The sequence below is a fragment of the Arachis hypogaea genome, chromosome 9 (genome assembly GCF_003086295.3).
Source record: "Arachis hypogaea cultivar Tifrunner chromosome 9, arahy.Tifrunner.gnm2.J5K5, whole genome shotgun sequence".
NCBI lineage: Eukaryota > Viridiplantae > Streptophyta > Magnoliopsida > Fabales > Fabaceae > Arachis > Arachis hypogaea.
The window spans coordinates 110,193,962-110,216,270 of NC_092044.1; the positions used below are offsets into that span (position 1 = coordinate 110,193,962).

Consider the following 22,309-nt stretch of genomic DNA (forward strand, 5'->3'; position numbering starts at 1 on the left):
CCTCCGGTGAGTTTCTCCTCCCCCCTCTGTTCGTGTATGGTGATGTTTCTCTTTCTGCGAACTCTCTCTTTCGTTCTCTCTCTTCCGTTCGAGCTCCTCTTCCTGGAAACCCAACGGTGGCAGCGGCGGCGCAGCAGCTTGGCGACGGGGTCTCCATCGGCAAAGACGAATCTGATGACGATGAGACTGACCACGTCCCTCTCTTCCTCGCGGGTCCTCCTCCTTCTCGGTGACCATGATGACGGCACCATAAAACGCTAACGGCAGTGACACTCCTCCAGCTTCCTTCAACTCGCAGACTCCCTCTTTCTCTAGGGTTGACGTCGATGGCGACTTGGCAGCAGCAGGACTTTGGCGGCGAGGCGTGGAGGCTGCAGCCCTTTCTGCCGTTCTCACTTTTTTTTCTGCGTGGGTGTATGTCTATGGTGTGAGTTTTGAAAAGAAGGGGGGCTGTGGTTGATGAGGAAGAGTGAAAGTTGTTTAGTAATTTAGGGTTAGGGTTGGGTAGGAGGAATAAGGGTAATGTAGGAATTTTGATAAAATTAAAGGGTAGGATAGTAATAATAGAAAAAAAAGAAGCTTGGGACATTACACTAGGATCCATTTCGGCCAGGCGTGGGATGTGTTCCGAGTTGTACACGGAGTTAATTCTTGGGATGGTTTCCTTTGCGACCTTCCTAAGCTTGCATTGTAGCATTGTCTAGCCTCCTTGTGATCGGCGTGGACTATTACTATTCTGTTGTCCTGCAAGGGAAACTTGACACACAGATGAATGGTGGAGACAATAGCTCCAAAAGAGTTAAGGGATGGACGTCCCAAAATGATGTTGTAAGGGCTAACACAATCGACCACCAAGAATTGAATGTCCAATGTTTTGGAGTTTGGGGGTTCTCCTAGTGTCGTTTTCAACCAGATATAATCTGATATGGGGACTCTTTCACCTGAGAAACCTGTGAATTCTCCTCCCGATGGCTGTAATGACTTATCGCTTAATTGCATCTTTTTGAATGTGGAGTAGAATAAGACGTCGGCACTGCTTCCTGGATCGAGCAATACATTTTTCACGGTTAGTTCCTCTATACTTACTGATATTACTACTGGGTCATCTAAATTTGGGGTCTGTGATTTGAAGTCACAAGCACTGAAGTTGACGTCGACGGAGGAAGTCGGAACTGGTGTTTTTGTTGAGTTCCTTCCATCGTCATCATGGTCTGGTAACTTCGCTTCCTTGCCATGCTGGTTATGCCTCCTCCAGCGAAACCTCCTGATATATAGTTTATGACCCCTTTGGAGGTGGGGGTCTCTACTGGATCCAGCCATGTTCCTTTTTCTTTGTGATCCGAGTTATACTTCGGCTTGTTCATGTCAGCTGTTTCCTTCTTATTCATGGAACTGATGTATTTGTCTAGCAGGCCCTGTCTTGCTAATCTCTCCAACAGGTCTTTAGCTACTACACATTCGTCAGTGGTGTGGCTGAATTTCTGGTGGAATGCACAATGCTTCCCTTTGTCCACATACTTCTGGTCTTGGTATGTCCCTGCCTTGACTGACGGCTTTATGAGCCTGTTGTGTAGTATTTCTTTGATTATGTCCTCTCTTCTCGTACTGAACCTGGTATAGGAATCAAACTTTGGAGTTAGTTTAAAAGGTTTTCTGTGATCTTTGATATTTGACCTGCTCGGCTTGTCGTCGTCTTTCCATGATGACGATCTTTCATTCCTTCGCATTTCGTGTAGTTCTTCTATCTCGATTTGTCCTATAGCTTTGTCTCGGAATTCCTCCAGTGTCTTTGGTTTACCCACAGCTATGGCTTCCTAGAACTTTCCAGGTCGGAGTCCGCTTTTGATAGCATGCAACTGTACTTCTGGGTTCAAATCAGGGATTTCCATGGCCGCCATGGTGAAACGTGTCATGTAATCTTTTAGACTCTCATGCTGCCCTTGCTTAATTGTGCTGAGATAATCCGAGTCCCTCACATAGATTTTTGATGCTGCAAAGTGATTGATGAACATCCTGGCAAACTCGTCAAAGCTAGTTATGGACCCTACAGGCAAATTAGAAAACCATAATAAAGCAGCCCAATCTAAAAAGGTAGGAAAAGATTGGCATAAAATGAGATCAGAGTTACTGTTGAGAAACATCATGGACTCGAACTTCGTGATGTGAACTTTAGGGTCCCCGATTCCCTTATATGGTGTTAGGGTCATCGAGAGCGTAAAGTTCTGGGGCATTTTGTAACTCATTATCTCCTCGGAGAACGGATTGGCTCGTCGCCTCCCGATCTTTGGGGGAGTCTCTCCTATCTTTGCGTTGGACTCTGACTGATGCTCTTCGTGCTGATCGGCGTTTGTCTTTTTGCTATCAATTTTCCGATCTCCGTTGTTTTGTAGTGCCGCCAGCAGCTCAGTCATCCGCTGGTTTTCCGCTAAGAGGGCGGCGTTTGCAACTATGAGATAAGTGTTAGTTCGGGAGGGTTGTTGAGTCTCCGAGTGATCAGCCATGCTTCCTTTTCTACAAAGAAAAAGAGATATACAGCGAATATGAATGAGCTAAAATGTTTATAACTTCGGGTGGGAAAAAATTAATGTCAGCCCCACGATGGGCGCCAAATATTCTTGCAAGGATACTGCGTCTGAGCTATATGTCAGCTCTACATTGGTCTTATTGTCCAACAGATTCGTCCGAGCCGATAATGCCCTTGAGAACTCGAACCCGAACGTGATACCTGCAAAAGGGATCCGACGCTCAAGTCAATAAGAGAATAAAATAAACTTATAATGAGTATATAAGATCGGGAGAGAAATGATTCCAGAGTAAACTTTTTGGGAGAGGTGATTTTCTTAAGCCGAAGTCTTGTGTGTCTCCTCGCTCTTTTCCTCGATTTTATAGATTTATTGTGTAGCTTAACGGTCAGTGTAATTCGAGATTTTGACGAGTGAGCTGGTCCGATATTCTGGCGGGTAAGCTGGTTCTAAGATTTTGGTGTGTGGATTGTTTTGAGATAACCGTTACGCCGAGGTATGACTCGAGTTGAGCCGAAATCTCTGGGTACAGTACACTAACTAATGTCAAGGTAAGTATTCCATCTTTGAAGTGAGAAAGAAAGAAGATCGGAGAGAGAGGAAGTTATGCTTGTCAAAAAGCTAACTCTGTGTTTGAGTGCAACCTAATTGTGTGAAATACGTTAACATTGTAGGAAAATCAACCCAATTTTGGTTTGAATGAGTGTGAAATACATTAACATTCTAGGAAAATCAACACAATTTTAAAATGTATTTTTTTTCTTTTATTTCACCTTGTTATGTTGAACTTTTTTTATTTCAAAAAAAAAAAAAGTTAAACAATTATTTTTCACACTTAATCCAACCTGACTAAGTGAGGTTTTCAATTTAGCGTTCCCGGCACCTTCCCCTCAACCAGTCAGAAGAGAGGATACTAACTTAATTGCATATCTTTGAAAATTGAGTAATGGTAGGATTACTAAAAATTGAGTCATAATCTTACTTTTTGTCCATTCGACGAAGAATTTCAACATCCACCTATTAATATGTGGATAATCCCATGCACAAAGATGCATACAAGCAACTTTTAGTTATAAATTTTTTAAACAGTCAAAAGACTAGCTTTTATAAAATTGTTTACTGCTTTGTTATTCTACCTTTAAATATATAAATATTTCTTTCTTGAATTACTGTAATTTGATTCTATGTCAAGGATCGTGTCAGATGCAAAAACTTATTCTTAATTTAATCTTATATATATATATTAGTTGAGATTTTGTATTAGTACATTTAAATACAATTTATATTTAGATGTATTGAGTTAATAATTAAAACAAACAATATTTAAGTAAAAAAAATTCTAAAAGCATTAGATAAGATTAAGTGGATTTTCTATTTTCTATATTAATAGGATTTTTCTTTTTTATTTTCTTTGGTGACTTATATTAAGAGGAATAAGCAAGAAAAATAAAAAAATTATATTCAACTTATATTTTCAATTTAAGCTTTTTTTATTGCAATATCCTTAAAAGGTATTTTTAGAACACTTCAAGAAAAAAAAAAGAAGTATGAATTTGGCATAGGGGTAGAGGTGAGAAGATGAATATATGTACCCGGAAAGTGGAGACAGTCATAAAACAGTGGCATTAATGCATGCAGAAAAGCAATTAATATGAGGAACCAACCTTGTTAGTTCAAAGTTCAAACCTGTTTCAGGGCCCCCCTTTCATTTACTGTACTACAGATGAGAAAATTAAATACTACTTTGACATTGTAAATGTATACTCACTCCCCCCACTTAGCTTGCCCCTCTTTGATTCGCTACGGCTACAATTAATGAATAATAAACACATAAAATGCTAAACATTAAAAGTATTTAAAGTGGGTCTACCTTATATGTATCAGTATCACCCATAGTCATAGAGTTTTGTATATATATAGGGCAATTATAGGAACATTAATAATAAGATGATGATAAATATAAATGACACTAAGGTGTTGAAGAATCATTAACCCATATGGGGTATCGATGGATGCAGTCAGCCCATGGGCCCTTGTTGGACTCAGCAATGATGGGCCTGACACATTGGAGGAGAACACTGTTGCATTTGGGCCCACTACCCATACCGAGTTGCCATATTCTGTCACCTTTGTGAACCCGTTCCTTGGCTTCCAAGTAAGCAAGTTCGTACCAGAGAGATGAAGAAGACTGGTTCCCGAACCTGTGAAGAGTCATCAATGCCGGTTCCATCTCTCTCTCCCCAAGCTTCAAGCCTTTCCCCACTTCCATGATTACTGACCTCCCCGAACACGGCATGCAGAAATGCTGTATCACTGTCTTGAAGTTCGGAACGTAGATCCCTTCAGACTTTGTCAACAAGAACCTCTTCTTCATCAGGGAAGCAAAATACCGAAACTTCTCAGACAAAGGCAAGATCTCAGAGCCAAGAATCGTGATGTTTGAACGAAGGGTTTCACCGGCTACTTGAAGCAAGTCCCTCTTCAGGGTAACTCCCAGCTTCCCTTCTGAATCTTCTTCTCTTATGGCAGAAACATAAGCTTTATCTTCGAAGGCTCTTTGTGTTCTTAGCGTCCTAAGCACCTTGTATTTTGCGTGCTTTCTTGCTTCTTTCTTGTTCGAGAGAAGAATGGCGGCGCTTCCCATCCTGAAGAGGCAGTTGATGACCAACTTTGACTTTTCGTTCCCTGAATACCAACCTGTTGAGAGAATCTCTGTGCTGAGAACAATGGCGTTTGAGTTCTTGTGAACTCTCAGAAGATTCTGTGCCATGTCTATGCATAGTGCACTTGCACTGCACCCCATGCCGGAGATGTTGAAGCTCTTGATGTCACTTCTCATGGAGTATTTGTTGATGACAATGGAGGCCAGAGAAGGAGAGGGACAAAAGCCACTGCAGTTAACTATGAGTATGTCTATGTCAAGGGGTGAAACATTGGTTTTTGCAAAGAGGTCGTCAAGGATGGGGAAGAGAACCATGTGAACCTCTCTTAAGGCTTCATTTTGGTCTGTTTTCGGAGGAATGTAGTGCAGTGAAGGAGGGAGGGAAGTCTCTTCGCTTTGACCAGAAGTTTGAAGAACTTTGGCCATGAAAGCTAAGCTTTCATCGTCAAAGACTTCAAACATGGAAGCGTTTTCAAGGAATGCCGCAAATGGCACCCTGCAAGATCCCGGCGGTTTAAGACATGAGAAGTCAACAAGGTAAACAGGAGAAGACCTTGAGAGAATGTGCTTTAGAAGGAGACAGAGAAGGAGGAAGCATAGAAGAACAAAATGGAACATTGGTTCTGAGTTTTGGAAGAGTAAGAACAGTTCAGAAGATGCAACAAGAAGGAGAATACAAGACCAAAGGAAGTGTGAGAGTTTTGAGAAGAGAAGCTCTGATAAGAGAGGATCATGGCTTAGCTTGGAAATAGGTTCCATTATCATGTGTGATATGTGTGATGTGTGATGATGATTCTATATAATAATGTTTCAGCAATGGTGCTGAGGCCTAAGCTTATAGCTACCTTCGCTCCTTATATTAACACAACCAAACTGTACTAGCTATAAATAGAGACTATAGAAAGTGGGAGAAGAAGAAAACCATAAAAATTATCAAGAATCTTATTTAATTTGGTGGAACTCAGATACAGTTAATTTCACATGAAGTTGATAACTGAAAGTTGTTAAATAACTTATCTCTTACAACACAGGAAAAGAACATGAATTTGTAAACTTTTGGATCTACTCCATTAGTTTTGATAGTGTCACATATATGTAGGAAGTTATATATGAATTTATTGTGATCTTCGTATGAAAGTCTATAAAACTGACAGTTTTGTTGTATTAGAGTAACCAAATGAGTTTTTAACTCAAAGTTGTTTGCATTAATGACAAAAATAAAAAAATTTAGTCAAATCATTTAAATTATTTAATGGCTTCTAACTATTAATTTTATTTGAAATTTACTGTACTTAAATTTTTACCATCTTATTTTATATTTATTGTGTACTTATTATTTTTACAATATATATTCAATATATTTTTTATTAATATTAATTAATATTTTAAATTAGTATTTTTTTATACTATTAAAATTTAAAGTTTAATTTTAATATTTAAAAAATTTATCTATTTTGTGTTTTTAGTATACATGTTAAGATTATTATAAAATTAAAAAAAATTATTAATATAAAATATTTAAGTTTTCAATGTATTTATTTTATATTTATTAAATAAAAATATTTAAAAAATTTTATTAATAATAAACTTATCATACATATTTAAAATTTGATCTTAGCATTTAAACTAACTAAATATTAATAAAAAATAAAAAATTGTATTAATTATGTAGCATTAGTGTGCACATCTTTTGTGAAGAATTTCAAATTTTGCAGTTTGGCAGATGAGGTTTACCCCAACACAGTTATTGACCTCATAGAAAGAATCAATGAATGCCTATCCTTTTTCTTCGTATATTTTCTTGTGGCCAAAGGGTCATAATCATAACCATACTGTTGAAGCACAATGGGTCGTAGTCATAAGTAACTCAACCAAACTCTTTCCAGTGGTAATAAATCCCATGAAAAAGAAAAAGACCACCATATCCCTTTTATGGTTTCTTTCATAAAGTACGATCATGCTAGAATAACCAAGGAGGAGTTGGTTTGCAAAGCTAAGATATCACAATATGAATGGCCCGCTCGATTCATTAATGAATAGTGTCTTGCATTCTACAGAGAAAGGGGTTGCACGGTTTTTTAATTAATTTGTGGCTGTAAATTTCCAGAGTGTATCTTTTTCAAAACAAACTCAGGGATGATTATTGAAGTTATAATTATTGCAGCTTATATCAATTTGTACCATTTTTAAAACAAACATATAAGCATGTCTTGGTCTTATGTATAGATACAGAAACAGAAGAGCCGAGGAATTTTTCATCATGTAATTTATTATTTGTTACATAAGCAAAGTAAAAAAATATTATTTAGTCAACCCCAACTTTCCAACATTATTGACAATGGCAAGGGTTATTATGCAGGTTATGTTATAATTTTGAATATGAAAACTCATCTAATTTAGAATTTAAAATTTAGGATAAAAATTCATGTTCAGTTATTTGTATATGTAATTATTTTTATATATAATTAATAATTAAAAATTAATAATAATTTAATTAAATATATTAAATTATTTAATAATTATTAATTATTTATTTTATATAAAAATAATTATATAAATAGGTGTGTATCAATTTTGAAACCAGGTTAATGCTTCATCATTCTAAAATCATAAATAAAAAAGTTGAAAGGGTATACATATGTGACTAATAGCAAGATGGAAACTAAGCGAAAATTAATTTAACGTGAAGTTGTTAAATGAAAGTCGTTAAATAATAATTTAATTAAATTTGTTAAATTATATGGGTAATATTAGGTAGACTAAAAAAATAGCCAGAACTTGTCTTATTTAGCATTTATTAATTATAACAATTAATGAATATTAAATAAGACAATTTATGACTGTTTTTGACTGATTTTCTTTGGTTATCAAATATTTTTATATTTAAAAATATTCAGTTATTAACTTCCCATTAAATTAATTATACTCGAGTTTCTCCCTAATGTCAGATCATACTGGCATTGGGAAACTAGAGTAAACAGTAAGAAGTAAAGAAGGGAAGTGAGTTGTCACACAGTTCATTGAATACTATAGCATCACCTCAAATGGAATTCAAGTTGGAGACGTATTACTACATTTGAATAAGATACTGATATATATTATTATGATGAAGGAGAGGTTAAGTTCTGTTGTATTAGCAAAAATGCGCAAAGATTAGTCAGTGTATATGTTTGGGCTTTTAAGCAGAGACAAGAATAAATGACAGCATTGTGCTGTTAATTAATGATGACTACACGGTTTCCTGCATGTGATTGTGATGTGAATGGGATTCAGAATCCACAAGTAGAAGGGGGTTTCAACATTCAACTCTGAACATTATTGAAGTATTCCCTTCTTCACCTACATTGCTGCTCCTCCATTACAATGTCATAGTTAATTACCAACGAACTGAAATAACCACTTTTTCACTAGATAAATGTTACATTGTCTAAAAAGTAGTGTCTAGTTACTAAAATAAATTAAAAATTAATATTTAATTTAAAAAATATAAAAAAATAATTTAAAAAAAATCAAAACTTAACACAAAAAATAAATTAAATAAAATTTAAGCACCTAATTCATAGATATCATAAAATTGATTTTTTTACTAAGACAGTAAATTTTCTAATTTCACAGTTATCTAAGTATTTTTTTTTTAAATATTAACTATGCTAAATATATATTAAAATCAATCAGTAATATTTAATATATATTAATAATTTATATATATAATATTTTTGTTTAATTATATTAAATTTATAAAAGAAGTTAAAACTTTTATATTATTATACTTTTAATATGAAATATATTATTAAAATACAAAATAAATAAATTTAGAAATTTTTATTAATAATTATTTTAATATATATTCTTAAAATATTCGTTAGCTAAATCTGTTTGATATTTAAAATATGATTCAATAATAAAAAATGTATAATATATGTGAATGAAATCGCATTGTAATTTGTAAATTAAAAGAAACAAAGTGAAAATCAACACTACTGTGGAATATAGACAGAATTTAAGTGACAGTACAAATGAACCATAAATGAAACGGCGATGAAGGATTAAGGTGTTATTTATGATACACGTTTTCTAAAGAAAAAAATGATATTTCCGATAGAAACCAAGTCTGATAATTAATGCTGTATTTATCTATATACTAAGGTATTGTAGAGCGAGTCCACAAAGCAGCTTTATAATCAATGCCGTACCTGTTTTTTACGACATATGTTAAAGTCATGGAAAAGTATATGGAATCAAGAGGTTATTAGTCAAAAATTAAACAAAATCACATTAATTTATATTAATAATTAATTTTAAATTTTTTAAATTTAAAAAATTTAAAATTAATTAAATAAATCTAATTAAAATCTATAAAAACAATTTTTCTTTTTTTTTCTCACATTAACCTACTCATCTTTAACAATCTCACACACACAGATCTCTCTCTCATCATCATGCTGTCTTTGTTTCCTCACCGCGACCTATTCCTTTTCTATCACTGACCCACTCTTCTTCTATCACCGCGATCCACGCCCTCCTCTCCTCCCCTTCTTCCGCCCTCTATAATTTCGTCACCCTCTGCCGCCTCTCCTTCGCCCCTTACTTCCACACCTTTCCTCTTGCGTTCAAGATATGTTCCTTCCTTCCTTCTTCTTCCATCTTCATCGTCCTTTCGCTACACTCCCAGACTTTTAAATTCGGCTTTCTTGCCGATCCTTTCTCCCTCAACGCCCTCATATGCATTTACTCTCTCCATTGCTGCGTCCACGATGCCTACAAGCCATTCAACGAAAATTTTCACAGGGATGTTATCTCTTATAATGCCATTGTTCATGAGTTCGTTAAAATTGGTGAGACTACGCGCGCGAGAATTGTTCGACGAAATGCCATAACGAGATTCTGTGTTTTGGGCACCATGATTGTCGGTTATAACAACGCGAAGCTGTGTATGAAGCCATTAATTTATTTAATGAGATGGTTAAATTGGGAATTAGACCAGATAATATAGCTCTGGCAAATGTTCTCTCAGCTTGTGTTCAAACGGGAGAGTTGGAATAGAGTAGGATAGTGCATGATTACATTACAAGGAATGGGATCCGGATTGATTTGTATCTGGCCACTGGGTTCGTAGACCTGTATGCAAAGTGTGGCTGTCTTGAGAACGCAAGCGATGCATAATTAAAAGAGACTACAAACTACACAATTATAGAAATATAAAAAAATATTCATTTAATATGAAAAAAAAACATCCTACTACTTAATAAAAGAAATATCTAGTTATATTTTAGTAAAAATAATTAAATATCTATAAAATTTAAAAAAAAAATCTTAAAGAAATAGAGACATTCACATTTGCAATAAAAAAAATTCGAAAAATATATAAAAGAACATCCATTTAGTATGAAAAATACACATTCTGATACTTACCAGAAGAAACATCCATATATATTAACTCGTAGAGATTTTGGATTCACCCAAAGATATTTTGGCAGATTTTTGGCTAATACCTTTTTAGTTTCCTAGCATTGCTCTAAACTTATTATTAATAAAAATATTTTATTTTTTTATTTTAGTAAAGATATAACAAACATATCAAAAAGTCAAATTTCGTTAATCCTTTTATAAAAGTATTAGTTAATAACTTTAATTTATACTCTAAAAATACATGAGCTAAATTTACAAAATAAACTAAAGATAATGGTAATTTCATTTTGGCATTGAGACAAGGGAATTGTATGTCTCTACATATTTTTTGAAATATGACTCAAAACAATTGGTATATCTAGGTTGGTACCACCGTACCAGAATTTAAAGTAGTAGTGCAATTAAAATTTGTATACCAGAAAATAGTGAAATTGAATCAATTAATGTTGATAATAATAAAAATAATACAATTAAATAATGAAATTACAATGCTATATAACAAAATGAGGCGCCCACCTACTTATATAGTATACTATACACTGATAAGGTGGCGCAAATTAAAGCCTAACTTCATCTATTTCATAATACAAGGTTTACAAGCTATACTTTTATATATTGGCTCTTTAAATCCAATTTGATAACTAATAACTTAGATAAAGCATGAACAGTTCTTGAAGTTTCTGAACTTTCACCGTCATATATATATACTAGTGTGAAACTAGTGTTTCATATTAATAGTACAACACTTAAATGGTAGCTTTATCAATCCATATTGATAGTCTAGTGGTTCATCTTTTAGAACATATAATTAAAAATGTTATATCAGAGCATCACATAGATGGAGAAAACATAACATATGAATAATTCTAGTAAGCTAGTAATAATATGTAGTTCTAGAACAGGACAGAGATATTTACTCATTTAGGATTTGGATATCAAATAATAATGTGGAATTGATCGGAAAGTGCAAATTCCAGTTATAGTAGTACTTCATGGTAAGCTTACCAGAATTTTAATCTGCTACTAAACAACCATTTTTCTCTTCTCTGTTTAATTAGTATGCCACCATCCTCCTGAGTTATGACTTATGACTTACGAGTACAATGGGGTATAGTTTGGTTTATAATGCCTCTTAATTAATTTTAAGATAAAATATTACATTTGGTAGATTTTGGTCGTTAAGATTTAAAGTGTCTAATTTAAATTCAAAAAAAAATTATTTAGTTTTAATGTAATCCACTATGAGATCGAAGTTAAATAATTAACGAAATGTCTTACATGACAGAAGTATATATAAGAATAAGATCGATAATCTGAAAAATAGGTACAAGTTTTAGAAATACAAAATTAACTGTAGATACATTAATATATTTATTTGTCATTCTCCTTAACTCTATAGAAAATATTTTATTTAAATTGTAAGAAAAACGATAAATAAATGTATTAATACATCTATAATTAATTTTGTATCTATATAACTTGTACTTATTTTTTAAATTATTGATCTTGTTCTTATACTGCTGTCATGTAAAATATTTTATTAATTATTTAATTTTGACCTCATGATGAGACTACATTAAATTAAATAAACTTTTTAAAATTCAAATAAAATACTTTAAATCTTAAAAATTAAAATAAAATTACGCCTCCAAATATAAAAAACTAATTTAATACTTTACCTTTAATTTTATATATTAACCTTTAGCCTGTATCTTCAAATGATAACTATAGTGTGTATGTGTGTGTTACAGGGGACAATTATTTTAATATTTATAGGGTATTTTGTAAACTATTTAGTCTTATCATGATCAGCATGATAAGCATCTAATATGTATAATTATTTGGCTTTATATTTAGGGTTTGGATAATTATCACCTTAGAAATTTATAAGTTTTATGAGAGAATTTGTTAAATTTTCAAAGGAAGAAAGCTATTAAGCAATAAATCCATTGACACTCAAAATTGTTAAATTTATTAAAATCAAACGACACATAAAAAGTATGCCAATAAAGTCACAAGATTATTACTAAAACATAAATATACACCGTACTAATAATAATAACGAGGATTTATATATATTTCCCCTACATATTTAAGAATAATCATTATTGTTATTTTAGTTCTTATCGTTTAAGTTTGATTTAGTAAATCTTTGATTTTTAATTTCACTTATATCATTGAGTCGTAAGGATTTTCTTACGTTTTAAACTTCTATTATCCATTTTCATAGTAAATAACATGGCAATGAATAACTAATTACAATATATGAAGCTAAATATCAAAACTAAATCTCTATTATAAAGGAATATTTATAAGGTTGGGTTTGTTTACAGATTATTAGAATATTTAGAGACACTAATTTAATATATTTTATATTGTTTAATAGAAATAAATAACATAAAGATACTAACAAAAGTATAATTTTCTAAAATTTTTTATTATTTTTATTAATTTTTTATACTGTTTATTGTTAAATAAAATAAAAATATTAATTTTTATATTTCTATCATTTATATTTTATATCTCATTCTCAGTATATTGACTTATGCTATATTCGTAATTAAATGCAGTCTAAGATCCAATAAACAGAGTTAAATGAGATATTATTGAACGAAATTGATACATTGAACGAAAAGATTCATTGAGGAAAAAGAAAAAAGTGAAAAAGAATGCAGTTTATGGCAGCTCAAAAGTTCCCGGAAGAAAGTGAAATCCACGTGTAGAAAACTCATTTTCTCTGCTGCATTAGGAGTGGAATTGGGAACAGAAAAATCAACCCGTGAATTATTATTGGAATGCATGATGAATGCTATTATCATTGATGATGACAATCACAAAACAAAATGACACTCACTTTTTCTTTACTTGTTTCTTAGCTACTTATCTTCATCTTCAAGATTCTTCAATTCCATCCTCACAACCATAACAATTATATAAAAAATCTATAAAAAACAAACACAACATAACCATCAATATCACCATGCCTAGAAACAGAACAGCATGGTGCTATTCTTTCTTAGTTACACTATTAATCAAACTTAGCATTATTTCTTCTTTTTCTCATAAACTACCAACACCACCACCATTGCCAATTCTGCCACTCCCATCATATTCACAGTTAAAATGGCAACAAAGGGAGATCATAATGTTCCTCCACTTTGGAGTCAACACATTCACAGATAGAGAATGGGGAACAGGCCATGAAAACCCTGCAGTATTCAACCCTTCTGGACTCAACACAAAACAATGGGCCAAGGTGGCAGCAGAGGCAGGAATCTCATTGATGATACTAACTGCAAAGCACCATGATGGCTTCTGCCTCTGGCCTTCAAAGTACACTGACCATTCTGTCATTAACAGTCCCTGGAAATCTGGCAATGGTGATGTGGTTCAAGAATTTGTTGATGCTGCCACACTGCAAGGAATCGATGTAGGGATCTATCTTTCGCCGTGGGATAGACACGAGCCGCGCTACGGCCATGATGTTGCCTACAATGAATACTACTTGGCTCAACTGCAAGAGTTGCTCAACAAGTTGGTTCTCATTCTCTTCCATACTCTATTTTGATTTTGAGTTTTGACTATACTTTGTTTGTTTGATGGATTCAATTTTTAAGCTTAATGTTATGCATTGCAACGATTTTTGATTGGTAGGTACAAAAATGTTAGAGAAATATGGTTTGATGGAGCAAAGGATCCAAAGTCACAGAATGTGTCATATTATTTCTCAGATTGGTTCTCAATGGTGAAGGAGTTGCAGAGTTCCATCAATATCTTCTCTGATGCTGGTCCTGATGTTAGGTGGGTGGGAGATGAAACAGGAAGTGCTGACTACACTTGTTGGTCTACCATTAACCGAACTTCTCTATCAATTGGAGCCCCAAACATCTCTCAGTAAGTTTTCCTTTTAAGCTAAGCTAAGTAGTAAATAACTTGTATGATATGATAAGGTATGAAAGGTGAAGCATGAGTGCTAGCTTTTCCATAATAATGTGCACTTTCTCTCAAAAAAGGCAAAAACAATAATGGAGCTGCATTACTTGTGAGCCTTGCTCGTGTTTCTGTCTCAATCAACAATAAAAATATGACAATGCTTCCAAATTTTCCAAAGCATGAATGGTGCGGCTTACCAAACCTATAATGTCATAGTACTACTGGTTTTCTTTTTCTTTTTTAGACACAGACTGGACCCCCATTTGTTCCATAATCAATTATTAATTAGAACTAAAATGATTTCAACTTGCTTAATTATGAACAATGCAGATACCTAAGCACTGGTGATCCAAGAGGAACAGACTGGCTACCAGCTGAATGTGATGTTTCAATTAGGCCAGGGTGGTTTTGGCACAAATCAGAATCACCAAAAAGGCTAAGTGAACTTCTTGACATTTATTACAATTCAGTGGGGAGGAACTGTGTGTTACTTCTAAATGTACCTCCAAATACAACTGGCCTTGTATCTGATGATGATGCTCATAGATTAAAAGAGTTTAGAATTGCAATTAACACAATCTTCAATAAAAATCTAGCTGAGGATTTTTACATTAAGGTTAGTAGTCAAAGGAGTGCAGAATTTGGGCCAGAAAAGTTGCTAGATAAGGACCACTTATGGTCTTATTGGGCACCAAGTGCTGATGATGGTGAAAAGGATCACTGGATTGAAATTTGGACCAATGATGGAGGGTTGAGATTCAATGTGATTAGGGTGCAGGAAGCAATTGGACTTGGTCAGCGGATCCAACGGCACGAAATCTACGTGGATGGTAAATTGATGATCCAAGGGACAACTGTGGGATACAAGAGGCTTCATAGGCTTGATGTAGATGTGGTGCAAGCACGTCTTGTGAGGATTAAGATCACAAAGGCAAGAGGGTTGCCCTTAATTTCTTCTATTGGATTGCATTTTGATCCTTATTGGCATTCTAAGTTTACTGCCAACTGAAGAGCCAGATTCTACAACACAGTAGAATGAATGAATACGTTGGAGAACAATATAAACATGTGCTTCAATTTATTTTTATTATTTTAACTGCACCTTCCAAGTTCCAATGTTGTCATAGGCTGTTGAAATTTGAATAACAATAAGAAACAATTGAACGCATATGCGTACATTACTTTGCACTAGTAGCATCTTATTCTATTATTTTCGCCACATTACCACATCTTAGTGCAAATTATACTAATTTTCTCTGAAAAAGTTATATGATACTCGATATCATATTAATCTCCTTTATATACATGCTAGTATGCTACTAATCTCCACTAAATCTTTGATAAGTTAGTATAAATATGACAAGAATTTTTTGGGTATAAATATCACTTTAACCTATTACTTAAATATCTCTCTCCTTTGAACCAGCAAAATCTATTTAATTAGTATTCATGGCTTCCGAAAACAAGTTCATGGGTCTACTCTAGTCCTGTGAATCATTAAAGTATTTTTGCTTTAAAAGAAGATGAATACTTCTTGATGAGTTTCACTAAATTTACACCTAACAAAGGCCTTATAGGTTAATGTGATATGAGATAGATGACATGAATCAATGAGAGACGATCAAAGATATACAAGGAAAGAAAAACTACTTCATATTTAGCCATACATATACATTTAGAAATCTAATCCAACTATCTTTAAAAAAAATGTATAGAAAACAAAGCAATTAGAAAAAAGAACACTAGACCCAAAAAAATAAAAAGGATAAATCACATTGAATCTATTTAGCTGCGTTTGTTTACAGAGACAAGACATTGAGACAAGGACACAAAGACACAAGATTGTGTTTCACAAAAGAGACATAGACAGAAACATTGTGTCCAGAGGCACTAAATTAGTGTATTTTGTGTACATTCTGACAGGAATGACATAGAGACACTAACAAGGAACACAACTTATTTTTTATTTTTTTATTATTTTTGTTAATTTTTCATAATTATATTTTTCGTCTCATTTTTTAAATGGAAAAAAATGAAAATAAATTGAATTTTCATAATTTGTTCTAGTTTATCACCAAACAGAATATAAAAACACAAAATTTTATGTCTCGGTATTTTATGTCTTATTCCAAGTGTCTTGTCTTATTCTGTTTACAGAAACAAATCGCAGTCTTTGAACTTGTATCTTCCAAAACATAAGAGTGAACTTCACTCCCATTTAGTTTCTCCAAAGCTTCAACATACTTATGAATGGATCACCAAGGTTCAGGTTCATTGGCAATGATATTGGAGTAGTGATCATCATGTCTAAAAGTCCCTATCTCAGTCTGTTTCACCATCTCTTTCCACTCCTGATGCCACGACCTCTCCCAATGCCACCATTATTAGAGAATCTGTCACTGGAAAATCTAACATTCCTGCCGCTGCCACCTCTTCCACCCAAAAACCTGCTCCCCACACTTCTATCTCCGAAACCACCACGACGAGGGCCACCACTACCAAATCTTCCACCCCTTGATTGGTCTTTTTCTTGCAAACGTGGCAACGCTGTCAACACCTCTAACCTCACACTTGAGGCCTTGTCCTTACCTGTTGGAAAAAAGTATGAAAGAAATGTGTTGAAAGAATGCAGAGAGGAAAATAATTTCCTTTGAAATAGAACTGCACCTGCAAGATATGTATCTAAATCTTCAGCTGGTACATCAAAGACAACGCCACTTCCTTCGGCGGTGAGAGTGAGACCCTTCACTGCCTCAACCTTCTCTTCGGCCAAGAATCTCCTCAACACTCCATATGCAAAACTGACAAAAGGCAACAATGACTTGGTAAAAACAGTGTCACAATTCATAGTCATGCTTTATAGTGAAATTCTCACGTTGCAGTGAAGATAGGTTTCCCAATCTCAAGAAGTAATGTAACATGGTTCTCCATGGAAGTGAGAAGCGATCTTTTCTTCATCTCAGTATAACCCTGTACATTATTACATGATAAGCCAAAGAGAGTTTTCAAGACAAAGAAAGGATTTGAGATTTTCAATCAACTCACAACAGCCTTGGCAAGAGCCTTTGCAAGTAAGTCAACAACTGACAAACCGGAGTTTTTCAAAAGCTCCTCAGCAGTAGACTTGAACGCCGGAATCACACTGCATTCATTTCATATATATGTTAACAGTGAATGAGAGCAGTGAACACAATTACAATTAGCAAATTACAAGCATACCTATCAGACACTTGATTGATCATCTCAGCAGCTTCCCTACCTATAGCTTTAGCAATATCATGAGGCTGAGGAGCAGATATATGTTCAAATTTGACACCGGATTCTCTTTCGATTTTGGATATACTTGACCTCCTTGGATCATAAAGCATAACAGCAACTCCACTATTACCTGCTCGTCCCGTGCGCCCTGAACGATGGATATAGGCTTCTACATCCCTTGGCGGTTCACACTATAAACCAAAATACAAATATCAGAATGGCAGATTGTGATGAAAATAAGAATTGTCCAGTTCAATATCTAGTACCTGGATAATTAATTGAACATCATTAATATCCAGACCTCGAGCTGCCACATTTGTAGCAACTAATGTCATGAATTTGCCAGACCTGAAGCCAGACAATGTAACCTACAACAAAGAGGAAGGAGTAGTTAAGGGGAACATCACACTTGAGACATAAGGATATCAAGAAAATTCATGAGTGGCTGACCTCACGTTGCGCCTGCTGTATGTCTCCATGGAGAGCTCTTGCTCCAGGCAAGAAACCTGCAAGTTGTGAAGCAGACTCCTTTGTCTCAGTAAATATAATTGTCCGTCCTCCGCTGAACCAGAACAACCATGTTATGTATCGATAACTAAGGATCCAAATTTGATATCCTTCATGAACATGGAAAAGGTTACTTGTAACACAACGAAGTTCACCTGCTATAACAGCGAATGATGTCCGGAATAAGGCGGGACCTGGCAGAAGTAGTGCAGGGAAGAACAATATGCCTAACATTGGTGCTTGCCTTCATTTTTGTATTTCCAACAAGGTCAGCTGTCTTCTTATCTGGCTTCAGAAATTTTGCAGCAATCTGGCAATAATAGACATAGAAGCAGTGAGGCAATGCAAGTATGATAAGAAAGAAAGCAAGAAAGAAAGAAAGAAAGAAATAGAAGCATACATGCTTAACCCAGTCTGGCAAAGTAGCACTGAATAGAAGTGTCTGGACTTTACTAATGTTCTCTACCTTACCTACAAGAGAGTGAGACAAATCCAATATGAATATCTGAAATTACTCAAATGAAAGTGACTTGGGGAACAATTAAAGTACCAAGAATAAGTTCAACATCTTCAACAAAACCCATCCTCAGCATCTCATCTGCTTCATCCAGGACGCGAAATCTAAGCTGGCTTAGATCAATATTTTCCCTCTCTATATGATCCTACACCAATACCAATAGAAGCAACATGAAAATTCATTCAAAGTTAAATCAACAAAATGGCAATGAATTAAGTACTTTCGGAATGAACCTTAATCCGGCCTGGTGTGCCAACAACAATATCAACACCTCTCTTGAGCTTAATTTCTTGGCTCTGATATGGAGCTCCACCATATAAACAGCAAGATGTTAATCCGACGGCGCCACCATAAAGTTCAAAGTCAGAGTGAACCTGAGATGCCAATTCCCTTGTTGGTAAAAGAACCAGAACGCTTGGAGGCCTTCTATAACCAGTCTTTCTTGAAGCTTTGGCTATACCGTTTATCAAAGACTCTAATATGGGCAACACAAAGGCCAGAGTTTTTCCCTGACCGGTTCGAGCACGGCCAACCAAATCGGAGCCATCAAGAATGGTATCAAAGGTGATGGCCTGAATCGGAAACAGTGACTCTATTCCCTTCCCCTTCAGCGTCTCCTTCAACGGCTCCGATATCCTAAACCTCCAAACTGCATTGGGATCCTCCTCCTCTTCCTCCTCCTCCTCTTTCTTGTCTTGGTATTCCTGTTCCATCAACTTAGCCTCCTCCTCCTCCTCCTTCTTCCTCACATCCCCGTTGGGGGTCCCCATGACGACGTCGGGTGGTGTATGGCAGTGAAGTGTACAAGATGCGGAGGAGTGTCGAGCTTTTCGGTTCTATGAAACATTCTCCTCCTTCAGTGCTTCCTAAACTCTCGCAACTGTCATCTCATCATATTAACAGACAACTCTTTTGTCGCTTTCCGGACATCCTTCCTTTTTCTTTATTCTTTTAATTTAAACACTAAATAAAGTAAAACAATTTATTCATTAATCAATATCTTATCATTTTAATTTTTAACACGAAACTTTGGATTATATAATATTTTCGTTACTATTATTATGTATCCTAGTCAGTAGTCACTGCTTATATAGAACGGGAATTCTCATAATTGGTTCGTTAACATACGAAATGGTTAGTTTCATTGGATGAATATCTGAGTAATGTTAGTTGTTGGTTGCTTACAACAAATTCAGAAGAAGCTTAAACAAAATTGATTGGTTACAAATTCTACTATTATCAGTAACAATGATAGTTTATTTCTACTACTATGAAAATCCTTTATTGTTCTATAGAGTCTTCTTTATTCAAAAACATGACCACATGATCACATATCAAATGCAAATTTAAACAAGAAAGCCAATATAACTAACTGCATTGTCCAAACTGTAAAGGTTTTTCATATATAGGTCCACTATTTCTTCTGCAAGTGATGCTTATTACAACCAAAAATGAAGAACAAATCCCAGAATCAAAAATAGAAGCCATTTCTGAGAAGAGAGGTGGTATGAAGAAGAAGCAGCATTGCACCAATCAAAACCATACCATGTATCTCTGGGGATGAATGTGTTGTAATAGAAAGTAATAGGCTTGCCGTAGTAACCACTGATTTTCACACTCTCCGGCATCCAACCATCTAGGCCGGATCTATATAAGTAAACATAACATATCTGATACGCGCAAGGACCTTTTATCTGAAAGGTATCTGAAGAACAGCGCTCGAATGTACCTGAAGCTGGATCGTCCAATCTTGGTACGTATATCTGATATAATTTAACATGTGAAACAAAACTATGAATTTCACTTTCTTAATTTGTTAACACTAAACATGTTTGAAGCCATTTAAAAGCATGTCTTCAAAAGCCATCAATCTATTCAGGGTAAATTTGCACATTGGAGGCTTTTTACAGTTTACACTTCAAACCCTTCCTTTCCAAAATCAAAACTCACAAACACCCCTTAGTGGTTTGTGGATATCACAGTTGAAATCCTTGTTTTTTTATTGAAATATTCATTACACTTTTGACCAAGTTTCTATTCTTACATTTTAATGCCTATAAAGTTGCATTGTTTTGTCATATAGACTCCAATATCCAGCCTAAAACTTTCTAACCTTTCTCTTCTACACACAGATATAAGAATCAATTCATGCACTATAAAAGCCTCCATAAAAAGACAAATGATGAAAATATACAGAACCAACTTATGAAGAAGCTAACAAAATAGATGAATTCAAGAAAGATGGTAAAATCCACCCCCTAATCGACTCTAATAATTCAGACAAGCATATGAAAATAAGTGAATAAATTGGATGAGGAAAAGCATAAAAGTCAAAACCTGGTTGCCATAAAAATCCCCAAAAGAAATACTGATCTGATCCCTTGTATAAGAAGGAGAAGAACAACTAGTAGATATAACCACCGTGTAAGAGCAACTCCCCTGGCTCTTCAGCTATTCAACAAAGCAATAATCTCAAAAGTCAGAACAAATAAATACACAAATAAGCAAAATTTCAGCTACATATTCATTCATATATTTTTTGGTGTCATGTTTATTTATATTTTAAAAAATAAAAAGTACAAGAAGAAGAAAGGAGTTTTAAATTTTTGTTTAGTTCAAGTGAAGCAGTAGTTACAACTTACAAGTTAGAAGTAGTACCTGAAGATAGCTGACATTGAAAGACTCGGCAATATGAGGCTTAAGAGAATAGGACTCCGACTCAGATACTGATAGGGTCACTCCACAGACCAACAAGAGCAGAAGAACAACAAGATGATGATGATGCTTCATTTTTTTTTTCTTTTTCAATTTTTCCCCCTCTTTTTGCTGAAACTATAGACAACAGAATCAAACAGGAGCAGAGAAGTGGAGTTGTTGAGGAACAGCGTGGTGTGGAACCTGGAAATTAGATGTCTTCGGCTAAAAAATTCATCCTTTTCTCTCTCTCTCTTCCTATGCACGTGTCACTCTCTTGTTGAACAAAAAATATGAATATTTTAAAACAAAAACAAAATGTGTCAACGAATATGCAATCCAATTTATGCTCTAGATACTAAGATTTTATTATGTCTAGAAAGACAAAGCCAAGTTATGATGCCGAGGTTGGGAAGGGCAAACATGTCTTTATGATTATTTTTCCACGAGATGCGCGAGCGAGTATCCCATAAATGCCCATATTATTCTTATTATTGAAAACTATAAATGTCAATTTTAAATAAGCATATTTCAAGAAGGTTGAATAAAATAACAGAGGAAGGTCACAAAAACTTAGCTAACAAGAAATATCATATATATACGGATATCGAGAAACTTCCAAGGTTAATTTTGCTATAAATAATTAAATATTCACGTATTTACTTCATCTCCTTAACTTATGAATTAAGTTTGACACCAAAAAACTTATAAATTAAGTTGATTTTTTGTTTTTCTGGGGCCGGAAGGTGGGGATTGTAATTCACAGATAGCTTAGAGGCCCAATAAGCATTACTAGCAACAGATACT

At 34.4% G+C, this 22,309-nt stretch overlaps 4 protein-coding genes across 5 annotated transcripts; 1 reads left to right on the forward strand and 3 right to left on the reverse strand.

Moving 5' to 3' along the window:
* Positions 1 to 4,187: 4,187 nt before the first annotated feature.
* On the reverse strand, positions 4,188 to 6,025 carry LOC112711724 (3-ketoacyl-CoA synthase 5). The gene has a single exon (XM_025764430.3). The coding sequence runs from the start codon at positions 5,947 to 5,949 to the stop codon at positions 4,492 to 4,494; it is 1,458 nt and encodes a 485-aa protein (XP_025620215.1). The 5' UTR covers positions 5,950 to 6,025; the 3' UTR covers positions 4,188 to 4,491.
* A 7,246-nt stretch (positions 6,026 to 13,271) lies between these two features.
* LOC112711728 (alpha-L-fucosidase 1) lies at positions 13,272 to 15,717 on the forward strand. The gene is made up of 3 exons (XM_025764434.3): positions 13,272 to 14,127; positions 14,248 to 14,487; positions 14,857 to 15,717. Exons 1-3 carry the CDS (start codon positions 13,574 to 13,576, stop codon positions 15,533 to 15,535), a joined length of 1,473 nt encoding a protein of 490 aa, XP_025620219.1. The 5' UTR covers positions 13,272 to 13,573; the 3' UTR covers positions 15,536 to 15,717.
* A 566-nt stretch (positions 15,718 to 16,283) lies between these two features.
* On the reverse strand, positions 16,284 to 19,771 carry LOC112711726 (DEAD-box ATP-dependent RNA helicase 7). Of its 2 annotated transcripts, XM_025764432.3 has the most exons (11): positions 19,042 to 19,771; positions 18,842 to 18,953; positions 18,692 to 18,762; positions 18,447 to 18,601; positions 18,235 to 18,346; positions 18,051 to 18,152; positions 17,746 to 17,975; positions 17,572 to 17,668; positions 17,402 to 17,496; positions 17,194 to 17,327; positions 16,284 to 17,115 (listed from the first exon to the last, which is right to left on the reverse strand). In XM_025764432.3, the coding sequence occupies exons 1-11, from the start codon at positions 19,576 to 19,578 to the stop codon at positions 16,859 to 16,861; spliced, it is 1,902 nt and encodes a 633-aa protein (XP_025620217.1). In that variant the 5' UTR covers positions 19,579 to 19,771; the 3' UTR covers positions 16,284 to 16,858. The 2 variants fall into 2 exon arrangements, with proteins under 2 accessions (XP_025620217.1, XP_025620216.1); XM_025764431.3 differs by having other exon boundaries at positions 16,284 to 17,327.
* Positions 19,772 to 20,044: 273 nt separating this feature from the next.
* On the reverse strand, positions 20,045 to 21,992 carry LOC112711729 (embryo-specific protein ATS3B). Its single transcript, XM_025764435.3, has 3 exons — positions 21,467 to 21,992; positions 21,146 to 21,259; positions 20,045 to 20,571 (listed from the first exon to the last, which is right to left on the reverse strand). Exons 1-3 carry the CDS (start codon positions 21,596 to 21,598, stop codon positions 20,248 to 20,250), a joined length of 570 nt encoding a protein of 189 aa, XP_025620220.1. The 5' UTR covers positions 21,599 to 21,992; the 3' UTR covers positions 20,045 to 20,247.
* Between the last annotated feature and the right edge of the window lie 317 nt (positions 21,993 to 22,309).